The 20,846-nt window shown below is 43.0% G+C and overlaps 1 protein-coding gene across 11 annotated transcripts in view; it reads left to right on the forward strand.

The window, feature by feature from the left end:
• The window catches only part of NHSL1 (NHS like 1), a 162,150-nt gene that overhangs the window by 77,065 nt on the left and 64,239 nt on the right, over window positions 1–20,846 (forward strand). The window contains exons 1-2 of one of the 11 annotated variants that reach the window (XM_085217194.1): window positions 4,141–4,171; window positions 5,496–5,567. The exons of 7 other annotated variants lie outside the window; for them this stretch is intronic. In XM_085217194.1, the coding sequence (XP_085073320.1) occupies window positions 4,156–4,171; window positions 5,496–5,567 (88 nt within the window). In that variant the 5' untranslated portion in view covers window positions 4,141–4,155. Of the gene's footprint in view, window positions 1–4,140; window positions 4,172–4,335; window positions 5,568–20,603; window positions 20,821–20,846 lie in introns of those variants that run through there. 3 more of the 11 variants (XM_085217197.1, XM_085217192.1, XM_085217191.1) reach the window with 3 other exon arrangements.

Raw genomic sequence — 20,846 nt, forward strand, 5'->3', positions numbered from 1 at the left:
GGCAGAAGATAGCCCATTCTGAAACTCATTCATTTCACTGTTTTTAATGCCAAGTACTTTTCACCTTTAGGGACTGCTGGGTTTATTACAGATTAACTTTTTTTGTAGTAGTAGCCTGAAGCCATAATTTCATATGCGTGTGTAATATCTACTGGTAAACTCTACCAGTTATAGCTATAGATATTGTAGGAACAGAAATAAAGATGTCTTTTGAAAACCTGTTTTTTATATAAAAGACTTAAATTTGGCATTTGGCTCCTGGATTTACATACAGCTGAAGTAGATCTAGGTGCCTCCTTCAAAGAAAACGACAGTGTTTTAGGTTTAAAGAAAGAAAATAGTTTGAAATTGTTTCATAAGTTTTAGTGGAAAAGGATGGTTTTAATGATGGGCAGCACTTTCAGATATTTATATGGTTTAGTTCCTCTCTATTGCTCCTAAGTCTTCAAGATTCAATTCTCTTCTTGCTTTGATATTTAGAAAATTCAGCTTCTGATGCCATTCTTGAGAAGTATGGCCAACTCCTGTTTCTGCAAGTTCAAGAGTGTGTGAGTAGCTCGTGCTATAGCTAGAGCACTGATAGTTTGGGAAGGTCCATTCACTGCAAATCATTCCCACAGGTTACTTTCTGCAGGACAGGACACAGCCTTGTTGTCTCCTGCTGTCTTGCTAGGCTGTGAGCTTCTCCAAATACATTTCTTCTTCTACAATAATTTTTAAAATATTTCTTTGCCTTCCCCACTGTGTGAGGAAAGTCCACCCTGATCAGTGAAAAATTCCTCAGGTGGAACTGGTAATGTAATAATATGAAATATAAAAGAGAGCAGCAAATATTTTCTCTTGTGTTGCAGTTAGGAGACTACTCAGTGTTACTTATCAGAGTATCAGAGTATAAATTAATGTCCTGTCAGCTGGTGCTTAGTTCTGGGGCTGAGACCGTTCCTTTCAGCCCATCCTGGAGCTGAACTTCTCCATCTCTCCTCTTTTACCATCCTGTGGCCACCACTCAGCCCGGCAAGCTCTGACACTGATTTTTTTGGGGGGGCCCGAGCTGGCTGCAGACAGGCAGTGTTGTTGGGCTGTGAGAGCCTTCAAGTCCAAAATGGTATTTTGACTCCAGCTGTTTTCTTTGGATAGTTTTTCAGGGTTTTTTGGGGAGGGGTTGTTTGTTTGTGTATTTTACACACAGTTTGAAAGGGAAATATGTCAGAATGATTCAGGCTTTAGAAAATCTCCTTCAAAAGCTGGCTGGCATTCATCCATGGTATCAGAAATGTGCATCTCTATGGACTTTGGTTTGAAAGGAAAAAGTGTTTAATCAGATGTCCCGTGAGATCAGGCTTCCCAGGGCCCCATCCAGCCTGGCCTTGAACACCTCCAGGGATGGGGCACCCACAGCTTCTCCAGGCAGCTTGGGCAAGTGCTCCACCACTCTCTGAGTAAAGAATTTCCCCCTAACATCAAACCTTAATTTCCTTTTTTAATGTTTAAAGCCATTCCCCCTTGTCCTATCACTATCTGCCCCCATAAAAAAGTCATTCCCCCTCCTGTTTGTAAGCTCCCTTTCAGTACTGGAGGTCCACAGAGGTTTCCCCAGAGCCTTCTGCCTTCTCTTCTCCAGGTTGAAGAAGCACAGCTCCCTCACCTTTCCTCATACGCTCCACCTCTCTGATCATCCTTGTGGCCCTCCTCTTGACCTGCTCCAACAGCTCCATGTCTTTCTTGTGCTGGAAGGACAAGCTTTGATACGTCAAGACTCCTGACTTCATGTGATTGGAACTCTCCTCTTCAGATGACCATGACCACTTGTACAGATAGGCAGGGAATGCACAATTCTCTGTGCCAGCCATGGTCTCCTCTATGAAGCCAGTCCTCTATAGCATCCAGTTAGTTGATCAGAATGGCCATGGCAGCTTTTAGAAGACAGAGTAAAGCTGCAGAGAATCTGGAGCACAGCAGCCACATGCATCAGTGTCACACCAAAGGTGTATTGACTTGTCTTCTAAGGATGGTCTTAGCTCAGTTTTCTGAGGAAAGAGGGCATGTGTGACCTCCTGTGCTCCCTTCTGATTTTTCAGCACACCATCATTTCTATCCCCTCAGGTGTTTGGGGAATAGATGCTGGACTGCTGTTTGCCTGTTTGTAATCCGCTCCCCTCTTCAAATCTGCACATTTGTATTTTATTTTATTCAGTTTTTGTTTGAAGCCTTCCCTCTTTCCCACAGATATCAGAATTCCAGACAAGGGGATCCCATGCAAGCTTCTCTGCTACTGGTAAGGCAGAGAGATGGTGGATAGAACAGAGTACTGAAGAGTGACTGCTTGTTGAATTTACATTTTTTCCCCACTGTGTTTATGCTGCTTGATTGCTGGTTTTGCCTCTTTTTAGTGCATTTTTGCTCATGTCTGTGATCCCTATGGTATTTCTCAATCCCCACCAGAGTGTTGCAGCTGCTCCCAGTCCCCTGTGAGTAGCACTGATGCATTGCTTGCTTCCCCTTCCAGGTAATTAATGAGTAGATTTAACAAGATTGAACCTTTAAATCCCTCTGGTATCCAAGTAACCTTCCTCCAGCTACAATATGGTTGTGTTTGTTTTGCCTATATGGAGTGTTTGTTCCTGGAACCCACTGAAGAGTTATGAGAGGAAGTTGTGCGTGTATGCCTGGAACACCACAAAACAGAATTAAGAGAAAAAGGCCTTTTGTTTCTTTGAGCATAGGGAAGTCCTGAAATTAGTCTGGAACCTTTCTGTCAGAATTTGGAAAAGTACACGTAGGCTGAGCTGTATAAAAACCTCTTCTGGGTTTGGGGCTGCTCTGCGGCAATTTCCCCATGTTTTGGATGCAGAATCCTACTCTTAGCCTGCTATAAAATGAAGCCACTTTTCTTGCACTATGACAGATCACTGAAAAGTGCTACTTTCAGACCTAAGCATGCCTAACAGTACTCAGCATCTCATGAACTCTGCCTCACCATCTATAGTCTACACTCCTGTTCTTAAGGTGTCTGCACCAGGGTTTTTCTCTGGAGCCCTTCCCAAAGACACTGTGTTTACTTATGTCCTTTATCAGAATGTGGCTTTACTGAGGAATTTTAGGACAAGTAATGCTTTTGCAGAGGGCTGCAGTTCTCAGTTGTTAGCGAGGGAGTTACCCTGACCCTTACCTTGCATTGTTCCCACATTACTTTGCAGTTTAGCGTCAGGCCCTATAAAAGTGAACTCCACACAGGGCTGTAATTTGTGTCCCGTATAAAAACAAAAGCCCAAGGTTGAGCACTCGTCTTCCTTTAGGTCTCCTGTGCAGAAAAGGGGAGTATGCAAGAAATTCTTTGAGCTGCATCCTCTGTGATTTTTAGAGTCACATCACAACATACCGTGAGTTGGAAGAGACCCACAAGTGTGATTTCCATGCTGGTGAGGGTCTGGAGCTCAGGTCTTAAGAGGAGCTGCTGAGGGAACTGGAATTGTTCAATCTGGAGGAGGTTTGGGGAGACCTTATTGTTCTCTCTATAACTACCTGAAGGGAGGCTGTGGCGAGGTGGGGGGGGGTCTGTGTGACAAGTCATAGGACCAGAGGGAATGGCTTCAAGCTACACCAGGGGAGGTTCAGGTTGGATATTAGGAGAAATTTCTTCTCCAAAAGAGTGGTCAGGCACTGGAATGGGCTGCCCATGGAGGTGGCTAAGGCACTCCTAGAGGTGTTTAAGACGCGTTTAGATGTTGCACTGAGGGACACGGTTTAGCGATAAATATTGGTGGGCGGTTGGACTGGGTGAACTTGGAGGTCTTTTCCAGCTTTGGTGATACGATTCAATGCCTGCCCGTTAATTGGCACATGCAGAGAGCAGCTGGGATGGACGGAAGCTGACCGCGGCCCTTTCATCTCCCCCTTTCCCGAGCCGCCTTGCATCTGCCGGCCGGGGCCGGGCGGGGCCGGGCGGCGGCGGCTTCGGGAGCTCAGCTCGGCGCGGCTCGAAGCGGTGCGGGATGTTCTGCCTGAAGGGTGAGCGGGGCCGAGCCCCGCGCTCGTTTCCGGCTGGGTTGTGTGTGGGATGGAGGAGGGGCGCTGAGACGTTATCCTTTGGGGGGGGAGAGAGAGAAAAAAAAAAAAAAAAGTTGATTATTCAACGCTTTACCGAGAAGAACGCGGATGTGTTGCTTCTTTTGTGAGCAGGGAGCGGGACGGGCAGCCCGCTGGGATGCCGCAGTGCCGGCAGACAAAAGGACGGGCGTGTGGCGGAGTGGGGGCTCGGCTCCCGGGGGTCTCAGGGCCCGGGAGGAGGAGGGAGAGGGGCTGCTGGGGAGCCTCGGGGAACGGGGGTGTGCTCGGCCAAGGAGGGAGGGAGGGATCGAGGGTTTTAACTGGTATTCCTGAGAACGTTCTGTTAATGTTTTTATTCAAAATCGGCGTTGTTGAAGCTTTTTGTTACCGAGGTGCGGTGGTTGGAAGCCGACAGCGCGGAGCTGTTGTAAGGAGGAGTTTAGGAGCTGTAAAACATACCCTTTTCCAATGAAAGAATAGCCGGTCGGGTTCAATGCTTGGCTGCTTGTCAGACCGTGCTCTGAGTATTTCGCTCCTCTGTCGGAGCTGTTCAAAACGCCGATTACTTTCGCTCTCCCAATGGCTTCTATTTGCGCTAAGGATCTCGGTAGGCTTGCCAACCGTTAATGAAAAAGCAGAAACGAAGTTTCTTTCCGGCCGATTTTGGAGTAGTGAACCCGCGTTTCTAGGCAAAACCTTAATTAATGTAATGGCGCGATTTTGCTGCGTATGGGTTTATCTTAAATGAAATTGCTGCTGTGTACCAAGCACCAACCAACCAACCAAAACAAAACAGCTCTATTTAAACTGCAGAGCAAGGCGTTTTCAGTCCATGACATAATTCAGCGGATCACTGGAATTTAGAAACAGTGACAGTGGAAACCTTTTAAAGCATTAACTTAGAGATACGGACCAGAAGTTGTTTAAATAAAGAGCGTAGCAGATAAACCATTTTGGGTAACTAGGCAGCTGGTAGGACTCGCTCTTCTGTATTTTTGAGCACCTGGTTGAAAATGAACCCAGGAGCAAAGTTTTCAGAGAAGTCTTACGTCCAGCAATAATTCTGTACGGTGAAATTCAGAATAAAGCAGAAGTAGCCGTGCTTTTTAATGTATCTCCAGATGAACTGTTGTCAAATTGTTCAGGTTGTGTTTGTAAGGCAAGCTGTTAGTTGTGAGACACAGAGCTTACTGTAGGACCGTGCTTCAAACTCGCCAAGGTACTGGGAAGCTGTGTTGAATAGCCATGTATTTGGAGTGTTTTTCCTCTTTGTATGCCCTTACATACTGTATTCTCTAACCTACTATTTTATTAGTTTACAGTAGGCTTCTCCCTACCTTGAAGAGCACTGGTTACCATGCAGTACATTATTAAATTTTGGTTTGAAAATGAGGATCCTGAAATAATCAGCTGGGGTATTAATATTGATTTCTTTCTGTTAACCTCAGCATGTGTTGGAGAGAAGTGCTTGGGAACTCATCGAGGGGGAGGATTTGTTTGTCTTCGGAGCTGCACAGCAGGTCTGTCTCTCAGATACTGTTTTTGTTTAGGCTCTGAAGGCTCTGGGAGGGGTGGTGAAGTTGTTTATACACTGCCCTGGCTCCCACCTTGTTTTGTTTTTTTTTTTTTGTTTTTTGTTGTTTTTTTTCAGTCTTATGATGAGCAGCCTTGATATGACAAGTTGTGGGTGGTGAGTTTGTGGAGTGACGAAGTTGGTGAGCTTGGTGGTGTGGCTGTGCTCTTTGTGTAGGATCAGTTGATGAAATCCCTTCTCTAAAACCACATCTCCTCGTATCTTCAGGGGCCTGGCCATGGAGCTGCCTCTTAATTTTCCTTCTTGTAGCTTTTTCTACTCTCTTTGCACAGTCCCTAGTGGTGGCACAGTGGCACAGAGCCTGTTCTTGCAGCCCCCTTCTCCATTATCCATGAGATAGAGAGAATGAGATGAGTGGTGCGTGCCTCTGCCTCTCCACCAAGGTGGCCCTGTGCTTCTCAGTTCCGTGGCACGGCTGCTGAGCTCACCCTGGTACGCACAACAGGAGTTGCATCAGTGCTTGGTCAGAGCTGGGCACCCATAGTGCAATGTAACATGATTGTTACAATTTGGAATTAGACAGAGATAAATGGAAGATTGAAACCTCTTTTCTTCCAAAAAGCTCGATTCCTAGAAGGTTCATAAGCTGCAATTTGTTGGCATGTGCTAAAAATGAGGTCACGTTCCTGTGATATTTGCCTGGAGTTTCTCTTTGGTTTATAGTTCTGGTTGAAGGAAAGTAGTGCCAAGAAACACTGTGAAGCAGACATTTGTGCTTAGTGCTGGCCTGTGCATGGGAAGTATTTTCCATCATTGCTTGTCTTACAGCTGTGGATTTGAGAGGGAAGTCTTTTATACTAATAATAGCAAGAAGTTATGATAGAAGTTATCCACGAAAAATCCCAGGCATGTGCTGCTTGCTCCCTAGAGAAGGGCTTCATGGTAGAAATGGAGATTTTGTTTTATTATTTATTTGTTTAAAGGATCACAGGCCTGCTCACCAGTTGTCTCATGTGTTCTGTGCATGTAAAGGCATTCCTTGGATTCTTTTCTTGGCAGTGTTCTCATAAAATATCCAATGTTTGAAATCAGAAACAGATTTTCTCTTTAAAGAAATACATTTTCCAAGTTGAACTGGGCAAGCAAAATTTTGTAAAACTTCCTTTCTTCTTTCTGTCTTTTAATATTTTTTTTTTTTCATGTGCAGCAATCCCAAATGAGGGAAGGGACTTGCAGTCACCTAGATGGAAGAATCTGTCTAAGTGAAGATCCTTTTTAGAATTTAGGATTTAGCTTAAATCTAAGAAAAGAACTGATTGATCGTGTGGTATTTGTTCCCCTGACTTCATTTTGGATTTTTAATCCGGTCTCAACTGTGTGTAACCACAGTTGGGCCTGTGAGTCAGATCCATTCTTTTTGTGGTTATTTCTTTGTCATATGCATGATTTCAATAGTGAAAACAACTTTGAGGATGCTTCTTACCTGCAAATCTTCAAAATATAAAAGCAATTTGAAAACATGTGGAATTAATACAAGCAAATTAAAGAATTAAATTTTAGGTATGTGACTGTTTAAGCTGGTGAGCCTGTGGCTGTAAGAAGCTCTCTGCTCTGTTCTTCATTTCTCCTCTACTCCATGGAATTACTCTTTTTGCTATGCTGTTTCCAAGCTGTTTTATGTGCCACTTCTTTTCCCGTTCCCATCCATGCCATTGCTGCCCGGTTCACCTGTGAGGCAGCTGTGGGCTGTCACTGAGGGAAGTCTTCACATAACTTGGTCTTAACAGCTACATCTGCCAGAATTCTTTGCGTGGCACGACAGTAATGGAGAGATCTGTCAGATACGCTATGTTCGTATCTATGCTCGTTCCATGAAACAAATCGATTTTTACATCAAGAAGGGATTTTAGAGGTTAGGGTTGCCTGAAGTTTGAATTTTTTGTTGATTAAACAACTCTTTTGTCCTGTGCTGAGGGAAGGAGCACAGGTAAAGAGATCCGTACGTGGCTGTGTATGTTTGTACCACCCGATGCAGGTCTGTCCTCTTTGTATCAGAGAGCAATGAACAGATTGCTTCCAACTGTGCCTGAAATATAAAATTGAGTATAGTGAAAGGAAGATGGCAAGTTTGAATAGGAAATTTCTCCCTGATGTTAGTCAGGTGTTAGGGAGTGTTGAAGATGATTATGTAGTTATATTTTGTCTCTTAAGCAGCTAACTAAATTGGAAAGGGTCACGTGGGAAGGAGGGCAGCATGTGTAGAAGTGAAGCGAGCTTCCAGGGCAGCTGAGCACTGAGGCAGCGTCCCTCAGCTCCACCTGTTCCTTGGGTCTGCGTGCGGCTGAAGGGGCAAATGGAAGCCCAGGGATGCTTCTGCAGTGAGGGCTGAGCGGAGGGAGCTGCTCCCTAGCTCTTGGCCCCTAATGATGTTTGCTCATCTTGTTGGTGAAATGCGTTACGCTCCTTGGGGCTGCTTCATTTGACTGCCCAGGCGGGCCACAAAACGGCACTGGCTCAGGACCTACCAAATGAATGCCTTTTGTTTGGTGTGTTTGCTTTTTTCTTATTTTGGTAACAGAACAGGGTGTGGGCATGTATTTTTTCCGTTAAGATTTTAAGGAGGCCGATGGCAGTGGGTGAAGCTGGGCTGAATGTAATCAGGTGTTAGATAAACATCTCCTCCGGTAGGCATGCCAGCCCTTCCCGGGGCACACGGGTCTTTTACTCTGCTACCCTAAATTGGCGTGGAAACAAAGCGGGCTGGATGGGGTTAGCTGTGAAAGCGATTAGTACACAACCTCACCTTCAGCAGATCTTTAGCAGATAATCAGAAACGAGGAGATCGGGAGAGCTTTCAGTATTTGAATGTAGCTTGTGCTTTTTAAATGCAGCCGCAGGTAAGCACACAGACAGAAACACCTGACGTGGTCTATTCAGGTGTTGTTCTTTAGTCTTAAAGAGTTTATGAAAATTGACTTGTCTGCTGTCACAACCATATAATTAACACGCATCTTTGCCTCTAATTTTACTTTCACATGGGCATTTAATGCATTACCTCTCTTTCTGCTCCTTGTCTGCTTCACTGCAGGCTGCAGTAGGACTCCTTTGCACAATTCACACTGCTGTAATCTTGAAGAGGGACTAATGGCAAATGAATCATTGGTAGAACGATCATCTGCTGTTTTCCTTGACCTGCTAATGTTTGATTTTTAAACAATACCAACCCACTGTCACCTGGAGGCTTGTGACCACAGTACATACAGATGGTGATTGCTGTGCATTGCAATAGGAGAGGGCAGTGAATTTGTGCCAAAGTGCAGCAAGAAGCCAACACTGTTAATTTTAAACAGTAAATCCGTGGAGATTAAAGAATATGAAAACATAAGTAGAAAGTAGCATGCACAGCTGATGGGATGCATAAGTATTGAAAGAATTTCACATTGAAGTAGTCTTTGAAACAGCGTACACATACTTGAAACCTATAAATATCTTCACACATTTTTCAGTTGTTTAAGCTTAGTAATGGTCTTGCTTAAGTATGGCATTAGCAGATTTACCAGATTTGTACTATCTATGCTTGTCACTCGTCTACAATAGCTTTTTTTTCTTTCCCAGCAGCATTTGTGCAGGAGACTGATGTGCTTCTGGGGAAATGCCATAAAATTTGGTCAAATAGGAGATCTGCTTCCTGTGAAAGCACATTGCCTGGCATTAAGAGATGGAAATTTTATTAATTCTTCTATTCAGAGTCCTGTCACAGCTGCGGTCCTGCCTGTGGTTAATGTCTGGTGGAACAGCCTATAATTACCCCAGGCATCTTATTTTAATGCTGTCCTAGTGCTGTCTGACTCCCAGTCCTCTAGAGCATCCCACTCTTTCTGTCTGTATTTTAAAAAATTCAGAAAATGTTCCTGGCATTTAAAACTCTTGTGTAACTACTTATCTGGAACTTGAGACTTGAAAATAGTTTAAGCTTAATTGCTGATCTGATGCAGAGAGGTTACAAAAGCATGGCTTATTTAGTCTAGCTGGTAGCTTGAGAGGGAAATCACGATGAGAGAGGAAACTTGTTGAAGTTAAAGTACAGTATTGGCACAAGATGAATGGTTTTGAGCAAGCTGTGAATTAATTGAAGTCTGACATTAAAAGATCCCAAACCATCTGAGGAGGGAAGTTGTGGAACAGGCTTCCAAACAGGATAATGTGGACAAAGAGGTTTTTAAGATGGCTCTTGATAAGTTTTCGTAGTTTCAGTCAGAATTTCTATAGGAAGTAAATGAGGTTTGTAGCAGTGGTCTTTTGGGCTAAGTGGAGGTCTGGACACTGGACTGCATTTGTACTGTATGATGCAGTCATCTCACGTTTAAGTGCTTCTGGTGGTCTGTCTGTGAGAACCAGGAAGAATTATCCTTTTACTTACTTAGTTGCACCATCTGATATTTTTCTCTTTTATTCTGCTGCAGGGAAAGACAGGGTGAGGAACAGGTGCCCTGCAGGTCATCCTGGCACCACACAGGCTTGCAAGTGTGCTCCACTCTCTAACCTTCCATTTAAACTGAGCAACAGACTCTGCTGGTACAGAAATCTTGTAGGCTTGGGCTGGTTGGGACTCCTGGGCTTCTCCTGTCCCCTTCTAGCATCGGGTGCACTCCAGTTGTAAGTTTTATTTTAAAAGGTTCCTGCTCTCATAGGGACCTCAGACCTTGCTGACATCCTTCTCTTTCTCTTTCCCCGTGCTGCCCTGCAGTTACATGTGTGGCAAGGTACTGCAATATCTTTCTGCAGGCCGCTTGTTACCAGGGCTTTCTTGACCTGGAAATCCTCCTAACTGAGAAATCTGTTGGGAATCCCTTCCCAACGTGGCATCCTGGTTCCTTTCTGTTTCTAAGTTTTAGTTCATGCTTACTCTACTTTAAACTCATCAGTAACTGCTAAAATGAAAAGATACAATGGCAATTGTAGCCATACCTGATAGTGAAGACGGGGGCTAATGCTTGTGGTGCTGAAGCTTCAGCACAGCCCAGAGCCCACTCTCCAGGAGGGGCACATGCTCTCTGTACCTCAGCCACAGAGGCTTGGATTATCTTGTGCATTTTTTAGTCTTAGGAGAATTGCTGCCTCTTTAACATGCGTATGTGAGATAAAGAAGCATGAAGCTTAAGTAATGAGGAAAGCCCAGGTTTTTCCTGCCTTCATTATTGAGGTCAACCAGCTGGACACTCTTGCCTGAAGGTTTAATTTGCAAAGGGGTTTTATATATATATATATATTTCAGTATGTTGGATAAAAACTTCCTGCTGTCCAAATGCACACACGCATCCTTCTTTAGACAGTCAGGTTTATTTTTTGTCACAGTTTGATATCAGATGAACTCTGGAGGTTTTTGTAGATGCTGGCAACCATGAGATTTCACTTGTGCGGCAGTCTGTGGCTATTTCCCCATTCAAACCAGGTGTCTGCTGGAAAACAGACTGTGGCAACACCAATGCCTTCCTGAGGCACAGGTTGGTTTTAAACTTCTGTCCTGGCAGGAAGTATTCTAAGAGGGGGTTAAGGTGGGAACTGGGAAGATGTGTGAAGTGATGAAGGCTGTGGAAGAAGTAGTAGTAGTAGTAGTAGTAGTAGTATGTGCTTAGGACCTTAATTAGAATTTAGAAATGAAATACTTCTTTTTCTCATGCCTGTTATACAGTTATCTCAGTTATCTTCAGAGAATTTTATGAGGAATAAGATTCTTTTTGTTCTTTCCTCTTTTTTTTTTTTTTTTTTAAGGAAAATTTGAAAAGGTGAATTGAAGTTGTCGTCTTGGTTTTTTTGTTGCTTTTTGAAGGCTTCAGAACAACACTTCTCTGTGCCATGGAGTTTCACCCCTGAAACACCCTGTTTTTCCTGCATAAACAGATTTTGATTTCTTTTCAAAGCCTTGTCTTTCCTCAGCCCTTGGCCTGTCTACTGGTATTGTTGTGACCCTTGGCATGCTCTGCAGCAGCATGACTCCAAGGACATGCCACCGCCTCGTGGCTGTCATGGAATTGCTGCCATGAGGTGTATGTGACCCCGTTGGGTTGAACAGCTTGGATCTTTACTGGAGATCTAAGATATTCTTGTGTTGTTCTCCTGATCAGAGATTGCTCTTGTTTTCAGATCCTCCATAAGTACATGCTCATGTGGATATGTATGTAAATCATTTCATGCATGGAAAGGCCATGTGCTCTGGGAGATTTACAAATAGTATTTGAAGTGCCACAGTTTCATTGTTTTGAAGTCTAGTCTTGAATTATCATCCTCATTTCTGTAACTTTACTGTCATTTTTTCCTTTAAAAAGAAGTCTAAGGGGATAGAGCGACTTCAGAGTACAAAAAAGTCTATAATGATCTGTTCAGCCTCAAATTTATCTTGATCTGTAGTCTGAAGAAGATACATTCTGTCAAAATCTGTAATTTCTGGATATGTAATTCTGAAATCACCAGAAGTGTAGACTTGGAAAGTTATGTCAATTTTCCGTGTCTTCATTTATGTTTTTGATATAGCCCATGAGGTCTTTTGCATTGCTCAGTCAGGGCTGCTTATGGGAAAATCTTTCCCTGGCACAAGGATGTCAGCATATGGGGAGTGTAATCTAAAGGGGGACTTATTTTTTTACAGCATTGCTCGAAATTTCAGATTTTTTTTTTCATTTTCTTCTAGTGAACAGGCTGATATTGAAACCCATAAACAATGGGATTTATTAATTTGTGTGTTTCCATGTGGCAAGTATTCAGATAGGTGTTCTTCTCAAGTGGCTTTGTGAAGTCCATCCATTTTATTTGTTTTTTGGTGGTGTTTTTTTTTCCTTTTTTTTCTTTTTGCAGGGCTGTAGTTTCAGGTGCCAAGAAGGAAAAGTTACTGGTAGACTGGAGCAGCTCTACCACATGTGTTCAAATAATTTTGTAGCAAAATCCAATGCTGTAATTGTAAGAACAGTTCACTTCAACCATTAATTTGGTATTCTGCATAAAGCAGCAGTCCAGAAAGGTTCATGTTAAAGGTATGAGAAGAACAAATCCGTGTAGGTTTTTTTTTTTTGTAAAAATCAGGGCTTATGTAAAGGATACTAAAAGTTACACACCATATGGTTATATTATTGATCCCTGGAGTCACGAGCGTTCTTAGAATGTGATTTTTGTCCTGGATTGAAGTACTATAACTTTGTACTGCTCCTCATTAGACTAATCTTTCCGTGGTAGTGGCCACATATTTTTGTCGTTACTCTTTCTACTGGAATTTGATGCCTGATCTACAAATCCCAGAATTTACTTACTTTTTTAAGAAAAAAAAAACGATTTTGTGATCTGTTATAAAGTATGCAGACTATATCTAGCCATAACTCTTAAGAAATGGATTCCAAGCTGGCTTACCTTGCATAAGTAAGATTTTCATCAAACTGTGACAATTTAGATTAAAAATTTAGTATATTTGATATAAAATATTGAAAGAACTAATCTTTCAGTATACTTTGCTGAGAGAGAATCTTTCCTCAGTCTGCTGGCAGAAGTGCATTACATACATCAGCGATTAGGAAAATCTACATTAGTGAGTATTAGGGGAAATGGACTTCATAGCTGGGAGTGGTGACTGTGAGATCCCAGTGTCTGTGGCATTGCTCAGAGCTGTAGGACAGGGAGGTGGCAATGGGGTGCCAGGAGGGGCATTCAGGAGCTGAGCAGATGTTTGACCAAAACCTGTGTGTCAACTTGGCGATAGCAGGCTGTGCAGTGAAAAATGTGATTATTGAATTATTTTTTTAATGTTACATCACCATCCTTGCTCCTTCACCAGCATATAAGTATTATTGCATTAGTTTCTTTTTTTTAATGTAAAGATTAAGGGCAGTACTTTATGCCAAACATTCTGAAAGAGACATTCTGACATACAACATTGAAGCACTTCTAGAAATACGTGGCAAAAAAATGACCTCACTTGATATGAATTTGAATCCTTTAAGTCTTTTCCATTGTTTTACTCTTGAGGGCCCCTTTGATTCTCAGTGGTGTCAGTTCCAGCAGAGAAGCTGGCCAGAACTTCCTGCACAGAAGGACACGGGCTTGGGGCGGCAGCCTTTTGGTGGATGTTTTTGATAACAGTGTTTGTAGAGTAGTGTAAGTTGCTTTGTTTTTATATTGAAGCCCTCCCAGGCATTAAGTCCCGTGATAAGCTTCTTGGGTTGAAGGGAAATTGCTGCTGCTTCGAGTCAGAAGGATGCTTCCCTCTTCAGGCATACAATGGGAGTAGGGAGATGACTTCTTTCTTTTTCTGTTGCCATGGTAATGAGTTTAATAAGCAGATCTGCTCTGGGCAATCCTCCTACAACTCCCTGTCATCAATTAATACGAGTTGTGAAATAAGCTGTTAGAGGTGCAACTCCTTCATTTCGTGTTGTGTGTTTGTGCTGTAGTAGCCCGCTCGGCTACCTGTTGTGGCTCCAGATGGGCAGCTGTCCTCTCACCCTGCTTCTAATGAATTGTCTTTTACTCTGTATTTTCATAATCACAGAATATCCTGAGTTGGAAGGGACCCACAAGGATCATCAAGTCTACCTCATGATTCTGTGCGGGACCACCCATATTCAAGCCCTATGTCTGAGAATGCTGTTCAAATTCCCTTTGAACTCTGGCAGCTTGGGGCCGTGACCACAGCTCTGGGCAGCTTGTTCCATGCCCACTGCCCTCTGGTGAAGAACCTTTGCCTGAGACCCACCCTGCCCCTTCCCTGACACAGCTTCATGCCGTTTCCTCAGGCGCTGTCAGTAGAGACCAGAGCTCAGAGCTGCCACTCTGTTCCCCTCATGAGGAGTTGCAGCTGCCATGAGGTGTCCGCTCAGCCTCTTCTGCTCTGGGCTGAACAAACAAAGGGACCTCAGTCACTCATCGTTCTTTTTGCCCTCCTTTGGACACTCTCTTATAGTTTTATGTCCTTGTATTGTGGTACCCAGACTTGAATTCAATGCTGGAGGTGAGGCTGCACTGTGCAGAGCAGTGTGGGATAACCCATTCCTCGCCTAGTGTCAGTGCTGGGCCTGATGTGCTCCAGGATACAATTGGCCCTTTGGACTCCCAGGGCACACTACTGTCTCAAATTCAGCTTGCCGTCAACCAGAGCTACCAGATTTCATTCCATGGGGCTGCTTACAGCCTCTCATCGCTCCAGTCTGTGCCCCAGGGTTGTCCTGTCCTAAGTGACAAATGGGGCCAAGCTCCTGAAGCAAGGCAGCAAGGGTGGCTGCTGTTGAGACTGCCACTAGTAACAGCTTCTCCTCAGAAGTGTCATCTCTCTGATGATTCTGTCTTCTCTCCCAAATATGCAACACCCCCTTCACAAAGGCAGTCTGGTTTGTAAAAAGCGCCAACAAATCTCTTCATCTTATCAAGTCTTATTTCTGTATGGCAACAGAGCTGAAATAGAAAAGCACAGAAAGATTTTTCTGGTCTACCTGCTGCTTATAATGCTGGCTTTACTTGCTTTCTTATTTGACTCATTTGAATATTCCAAAGCAACAATCAAGATTTGATATTGAGCATCAGGCACTGTTTGTTGCTCCTAAGAAGGCTTTCAAATTGAAAGTGAAGATTAATACTTGCAACACACAAGTGTATTTTTAATTTCCTGGGTTCTGTCAATAATGTAATGCAAAGTGTATTTTTTCTCCTCCAATATCTTACTTACATGCTGTATCTCAAAACAATTATTGGATTAAAAGTAATTACAGAGGGCTATTACATAACAGCAAAGGAAAAAAATGAAATTAAGATATGGAAGAGAAAGTAATGGGTATTCTTAGAGTTGATGAGGCAGGAAGATATGGGAAGATAGTTTCAGATCATGATGCAGTCTCAGTGCAAGAGATACATGTATGAAGAGGCAGAAAAGAGCTGTTGATGGAAGCAAAGATTTGCAGCAATCTCTGCATGGTTTTATTGGAAGAGTGTTAGTGTTGAGCTCACAGTAAATATGAGACTGGAGAAGCTGTTTTGCAAATAGGGATAGAGTTGATTGAGAATGCCAGAAAGGAAGAAATTTAGAATTTGTAAAGGTGTTTTATCTTTCCAATAAGACGTTGATTATTCACACTGCTCTTGGTTTATTTTCACTTTTTTTTCCTGTCTTTCTGTTGTGTCCAGGTGATACGTGTGCCTGCTGCGTTGGCAGGTCTGCAGGTTCCATGTGGTGTAGGGGTGCCCAGGATTGGCAGCCTTGGCTCCAGGAGCCATAGTGGCAGAACACCATTACCTTCAGGGGGTTGCATCCAGATTGTTACATGCACAGTTGCCAATACTGCTTGCTGTAGTTTTTTACACAGTGTATTATGTTGATTTTAGTTTCTTAAGTCTTTGAACAAGAAAAAAGAAAAAGGAAGATAAAAGCTAGATATGTGTTGTATGGTCACAAGCAGCTGATGAAAACAATTCCATGAGAGTGCTTAGGGGTAACAGCATGGAACTCCAAGCACACCCAGCTGTGGCACAGCTGCCCTGCCTCAGCCCTTTCATCACCAGTGCTCATTGATGTCTCTTGGTATTATAAGAGCTCTTCCAATGTTTGATTTGCTTCAGAAACTGTAAAGCTGGTACATCCTGCTCTCTTCCTGTTTGAGTTACTGATTTTCAGTTAAAAAGGAATTACAATACCTCGAGGTTGCTGTTTTTTTTTTTTTCTTTGCTTTTGAAATTCCTTTGTTTGCTGCTTGTGTGTTTGATGAATGTGAATCAGGACTTGAGATGCACTGAATGTTTAATGCACAAAACGAGGAAGGGGCTGAGAGAACAACGTGTCCCAAACCACGAGCTGGCAGCAGCTAGAACAGAGACAATGGGGCACTGCAGTCAGGCAAGCTGCGGTCCCACTGTGATACCTGTTGTCCTTGTGCAGTCTGGGGATCCTTGCCCTCTGGGAGCATTGTTTTGAGGTTTACTTCATGTTATATGGCTCCAATGAAATACATTGGAACTAGATAATCTTAAAGATCCTTTCCAACCCAAACCATTCTATGATTCTGTGTTTAATGCATAAATAATATATTTTTTTTTACTTGTTTGCTTTACAAATAGCTGTAATTATTTGTAATAACCTACAATTTGAACCCTCATCTGATCAGCCAAAAAGCCCAGGGTACATCAGCCCTTTACTGCTAAAAATAGAATCGCTGTCTAATGAGGGCAAAGTTTATCCCTGTGGATTTCTACCAGCTCCCTTTAATTTCAAATGTGACTCTTGGGCTTGCATTGGAAATTAACTTCATTTCATGGTTTTGCTGTGCATTGTTATATATGTTTTTGTGGCATTATTTTAGTATGCTGTATATATCATCTTTTTTTTTCTAGGCAGGGGATCTACAAATTGTGCATAAAGACCCATGATAGAATTTCTTATGTGTATTTTTGAAGCTTATGTTGATAACCGAGTAGGACTGACACACCCATACTTTGTGATTCTTAATCCCCTGTTTCCATTATGTATATCCTGCAGGCTTTTAAAACTCCTACATGTAGTAAGTTATCAGTACCACTGCTGTTTTCCGAGGCCAGGAACGCGTAGGCATGTCTGATAAAAGTGCTGATGTTTTCTTTGGTTGTATTTTTATTTTGTTTCTTGTAATCATGGAGTTAGTCACAATTTGAGGCATCCATCAAACTCTTAACAATGTTCTTTCTTTAGACCAAATGTTGTTTCCAGTACAATGTAATCATTTTCCTCCCCAATTATTCAAGCTCTCCCTAATAAGCCTGTAAAGAGATGGTTTAGCAAAAATGAAATATGCTGATAAAAGGATGAATACGCATGTCTAACAAGCTCCTCAGAGCATTCATACTTGGATTACTAATAGTTCAGTGTTTAAATGGTGTGAAAAAGAGTAATAAAGGAAATGCTATTTGGGAAAGTCTCTTTATTAATAATAGCTCAAGGCTGAGAAAAATGAACAGCTTCACTTCTATCTGTTTAAAAAATAAAACAGTACTTTAGCTGAGGTAGAATTGTGAAGTCTATTCAGAAGTTTTATGGAAAGATTTTAGGTGAAATTTTCACTTAGATTATTGTTCCATATATGCATAGGATAAAGTAACTTTTTAATAGCTTTTTTGGAGAAGGTGGCAAAAGGTAAAGTTCACAAGATACACAGTGTCTTTCTCACATGAGAACAGTACATCCAATAGGGCATCCTCTTCCCAACTGTTTATGATTTTGTATTTTCTAATAGCTAAGATAACTGTCATCAGGTCATGTGTCGTATGTGTTACTTATTGTATATGTTGCCAAGGTCTTCCAGGTGTCAGAGAAGAACAGATTTATTCTGTGAAAAATTTGTGTGGACATTAGTGCCTGCCGTATGGTAAATATACTTGTTAAACTGGATTTCAGCCCTGATCCCATTATCGTGCATCAGCCTTACTGCGTGAGCACGCATTGAGAACGTGGCTAATGGGCTTTATCTGTAGTCCAGAAAAGTGGATGTTAAATGTTATTGGGTCTTCAGGCCAATATGTTATCCTGTTAACATCTTGTTAAGTGCTTGGAACATCTCAGTCAGCTCAACATTGAGTTTTGCCTTTTTCCTCTATCTTATTGCATCCTTGTTTTCATTGCATACTACATAGTAACACTGATATCAGAAATTTTGTTCATCTCCAATAAATAGACTTTTCCCAGGACCCTCCTAGCATCAGGGTGGAAGAGGTGAGGCAGTGAGCACTGTGCCAGCTCAGCGGGTTACAGAGTTATTGCTCCATTCAGGAGCTCTTGTGCATTGTATGTTTGAGCTGGTTTGCTAGCAGCACCCATGGAGATTCACCCCCTTAGGAAGGCTGTCTAGACACCCATTCATTCTGATGGACACAAGGATACGTGTGGTTTATGGGAGAGCTGAACTCAGACAGTGTTCATCACAGTTTCTTTCTCATAGTCTGATGAGTAAATTTACTTGGCTTTGCGTATTTGTCTTTGCCTCAATGCCCCGTGACCAGCATTCAGCTGGTGCCCTTGGGTTCCCTCTATGCATGTGGAAGAGCCACTGTGCTGGCAGTTCTTGCCGTTCCTGTTGGTACGTTCACTTCTTTCCATCCCTATTGGTGCCAACGCTTGAAATGCCTGCCAAAAAGTATTAGGTTATAGGCAAGGCTTATTTCATCCCTATTCACTGAAGTTTTCTGGTACTTTTCATTCAAAGACCTGCTTTCTTCTGTTTGCAAGTTTGCTGAGATTCAACCACGTAAGGTATCTATAAATCATTATACAGAGACAATTACTTCTTCAGATCATTCTGCAAAGTAGCAGAACATTTAAAAACAAAACAAAACAATTACCAAACTAGGAAGCATCTTGCTCGCTTCTCCATTGCCAGCACTGCTGGCTCAATGCTGCAGACACCTTCTGCTGGGTGGTGCATTTTGCATGGTGCAATGCCACAGGCCATCTATGAGCACACACTGTTCCCAGACTGGGCCAGAGCTGCAGGCAGCAGCAGGCGACGTGCGCAATGTCAGGAAGGCACAGGAGCTGTGTCTCACCTGATGCGCTGTTGCTTTTTTTCTTAACCAATGGCTTTTCTGTCCAAACGTTTTATTCTAGCTATCAACTAGAAAGCAAAAAAGTCTTTTTTTAAAGTACATAACTAACTTTCCTGACATTTCTTTGTGTCTCTGTACAGAGCCTGGGCCTTTCATGAATGGTATGGGTTGTGACTATAGCATTCGTGGGGAGTTAAGGAGGCAGACCCAGAACTGGGCTCAGTTAGTTGTACTTTGTGTAGACCACTAGTGTTGTCCCTTTTGTAAAAATGCATATCCTCTCGTGTTGCCTCTCAAACAATCAAACTTTAAAATCAAACTTTGAAAAGCTGCTGATGACAAAAGGTTACATGGGGATTGTGTGCGCCTTTCTGTGCTGTTTTTCTTGCAGTCCTGAAGTGAGCATGCTGTGGGCTGACTGCAAAGCCCAGGAAAGGCATGCTTCCTGAGCCCTGAAGGAAGATAGTGTGTAGGATGCGAGATTAGGGTTGGTGTGGAAACCAGCATGGAAACTTCCTTACCTCTGGGTGAGGCCCCAGAGGCTGTTGGCTTGTAGATGAGGGAACCGAGGGGACCTCAATTGTAATCCTGGCTTTTCCTCTCTGTAGGCAGGTTCCTAAATCTCATTGAGACTGTCTTTGTCTTTAAATAGGAATAATGCCTCTCTTCTAGAGATGTTGAGGGATATATTTATTTATGCAGTACTAACTGAGTGCAAAGTGAGAACTGCTTGTGTTTTGTGCTTGCTGCTGTGGCTTACCCTGAAAGATACCTGGATACCTGCTGCTTGATGATTACAATGATTCTGACTTTGAAAGGGAGTGTTCTTCCTAACATCCAAATACAGAATTTGCAATACTTCATTTATTTTATTTGATATATGTCTTTTCTGCTGTCACATCCAAGAGGAGTGCAAATGCTCCTGCTCTTGGCAGACCCGTGCCCCAGTAGTGATGGTTCTCTGGCTGTCAGCGTCCTAGTGATTACAGCCGGTTAGCTTTAAATAAGCTTCTTGGATGTGGCCATCTGTGTATGGCCCCAGTACCTGCTGGTCAGAGGGCGGTGAATAATCAGGGATAAGGCTTAAGAGGAGCTGCAGGCTTGAGCGGGAGCAGGAAAGGAGAAGCCTGGGGAGACAACTCAGTGTCACAGCTCTGCGCAGCCGATAATTTCTGGCTCTGTGCTGTGAGACAGGGGCAGCGGATAGGAACCCAGCAGCTAGGGCAAGCTGTTCATTAGACAATTGATTTTTATTGTTGTTTTTTTTCTTTTTTTTTTTCTTTTCTTTTTTTTTTTTTTTTAAGGGATAGTAGAACCTTGCTCAAAACGGTTTGGGCGCAACCAAATAGTTTATCTTCTCTTAAGTATAGGAGGAGAAAATCTTCTCCTTCATAGTGCTTTGAATGTGGCTGCTCACGGGTTCTGAGCTGGCCACTCCCTGTTGCACTGAACTAGCCACTGGGGACAGCGGGACCATCCTCGAGAGCAGCACAGCACAATGATTGCCTATGTGCGCTGCCTGCCTGCAGAGCCGATGGTCGGGTGCCTCAGCAGCAGCAAGTGGCAGCCGGGTTGCAAGGATGAGGATGAGGAGGAACTCATCCCACTGCATGCTGGAAAGATGGGCAATGTGTACCCCAAGTTGCCCGGGCGCCTCAAGAGGAAGCTGCTGAGAAAGGAGGATGACAGCTTCTGGCCGAGTAAGGAAGTTTGGATCCTTTTTGTT

This window comes from Meleagris gallopavo, chromosome 2 (genome assembly GCF_905368555.1).
Source record: "Meleagris gallopavo chromosome 2, MGAL_WU_HG_1.1, whole genome shotgun sequence".
NCBI classification, from domain to species: Eukaryota; Metazoa; Chordata; class Aves; order Galliformes; family Phasianidae; genus Meleagris; species Meleagris gallopavo.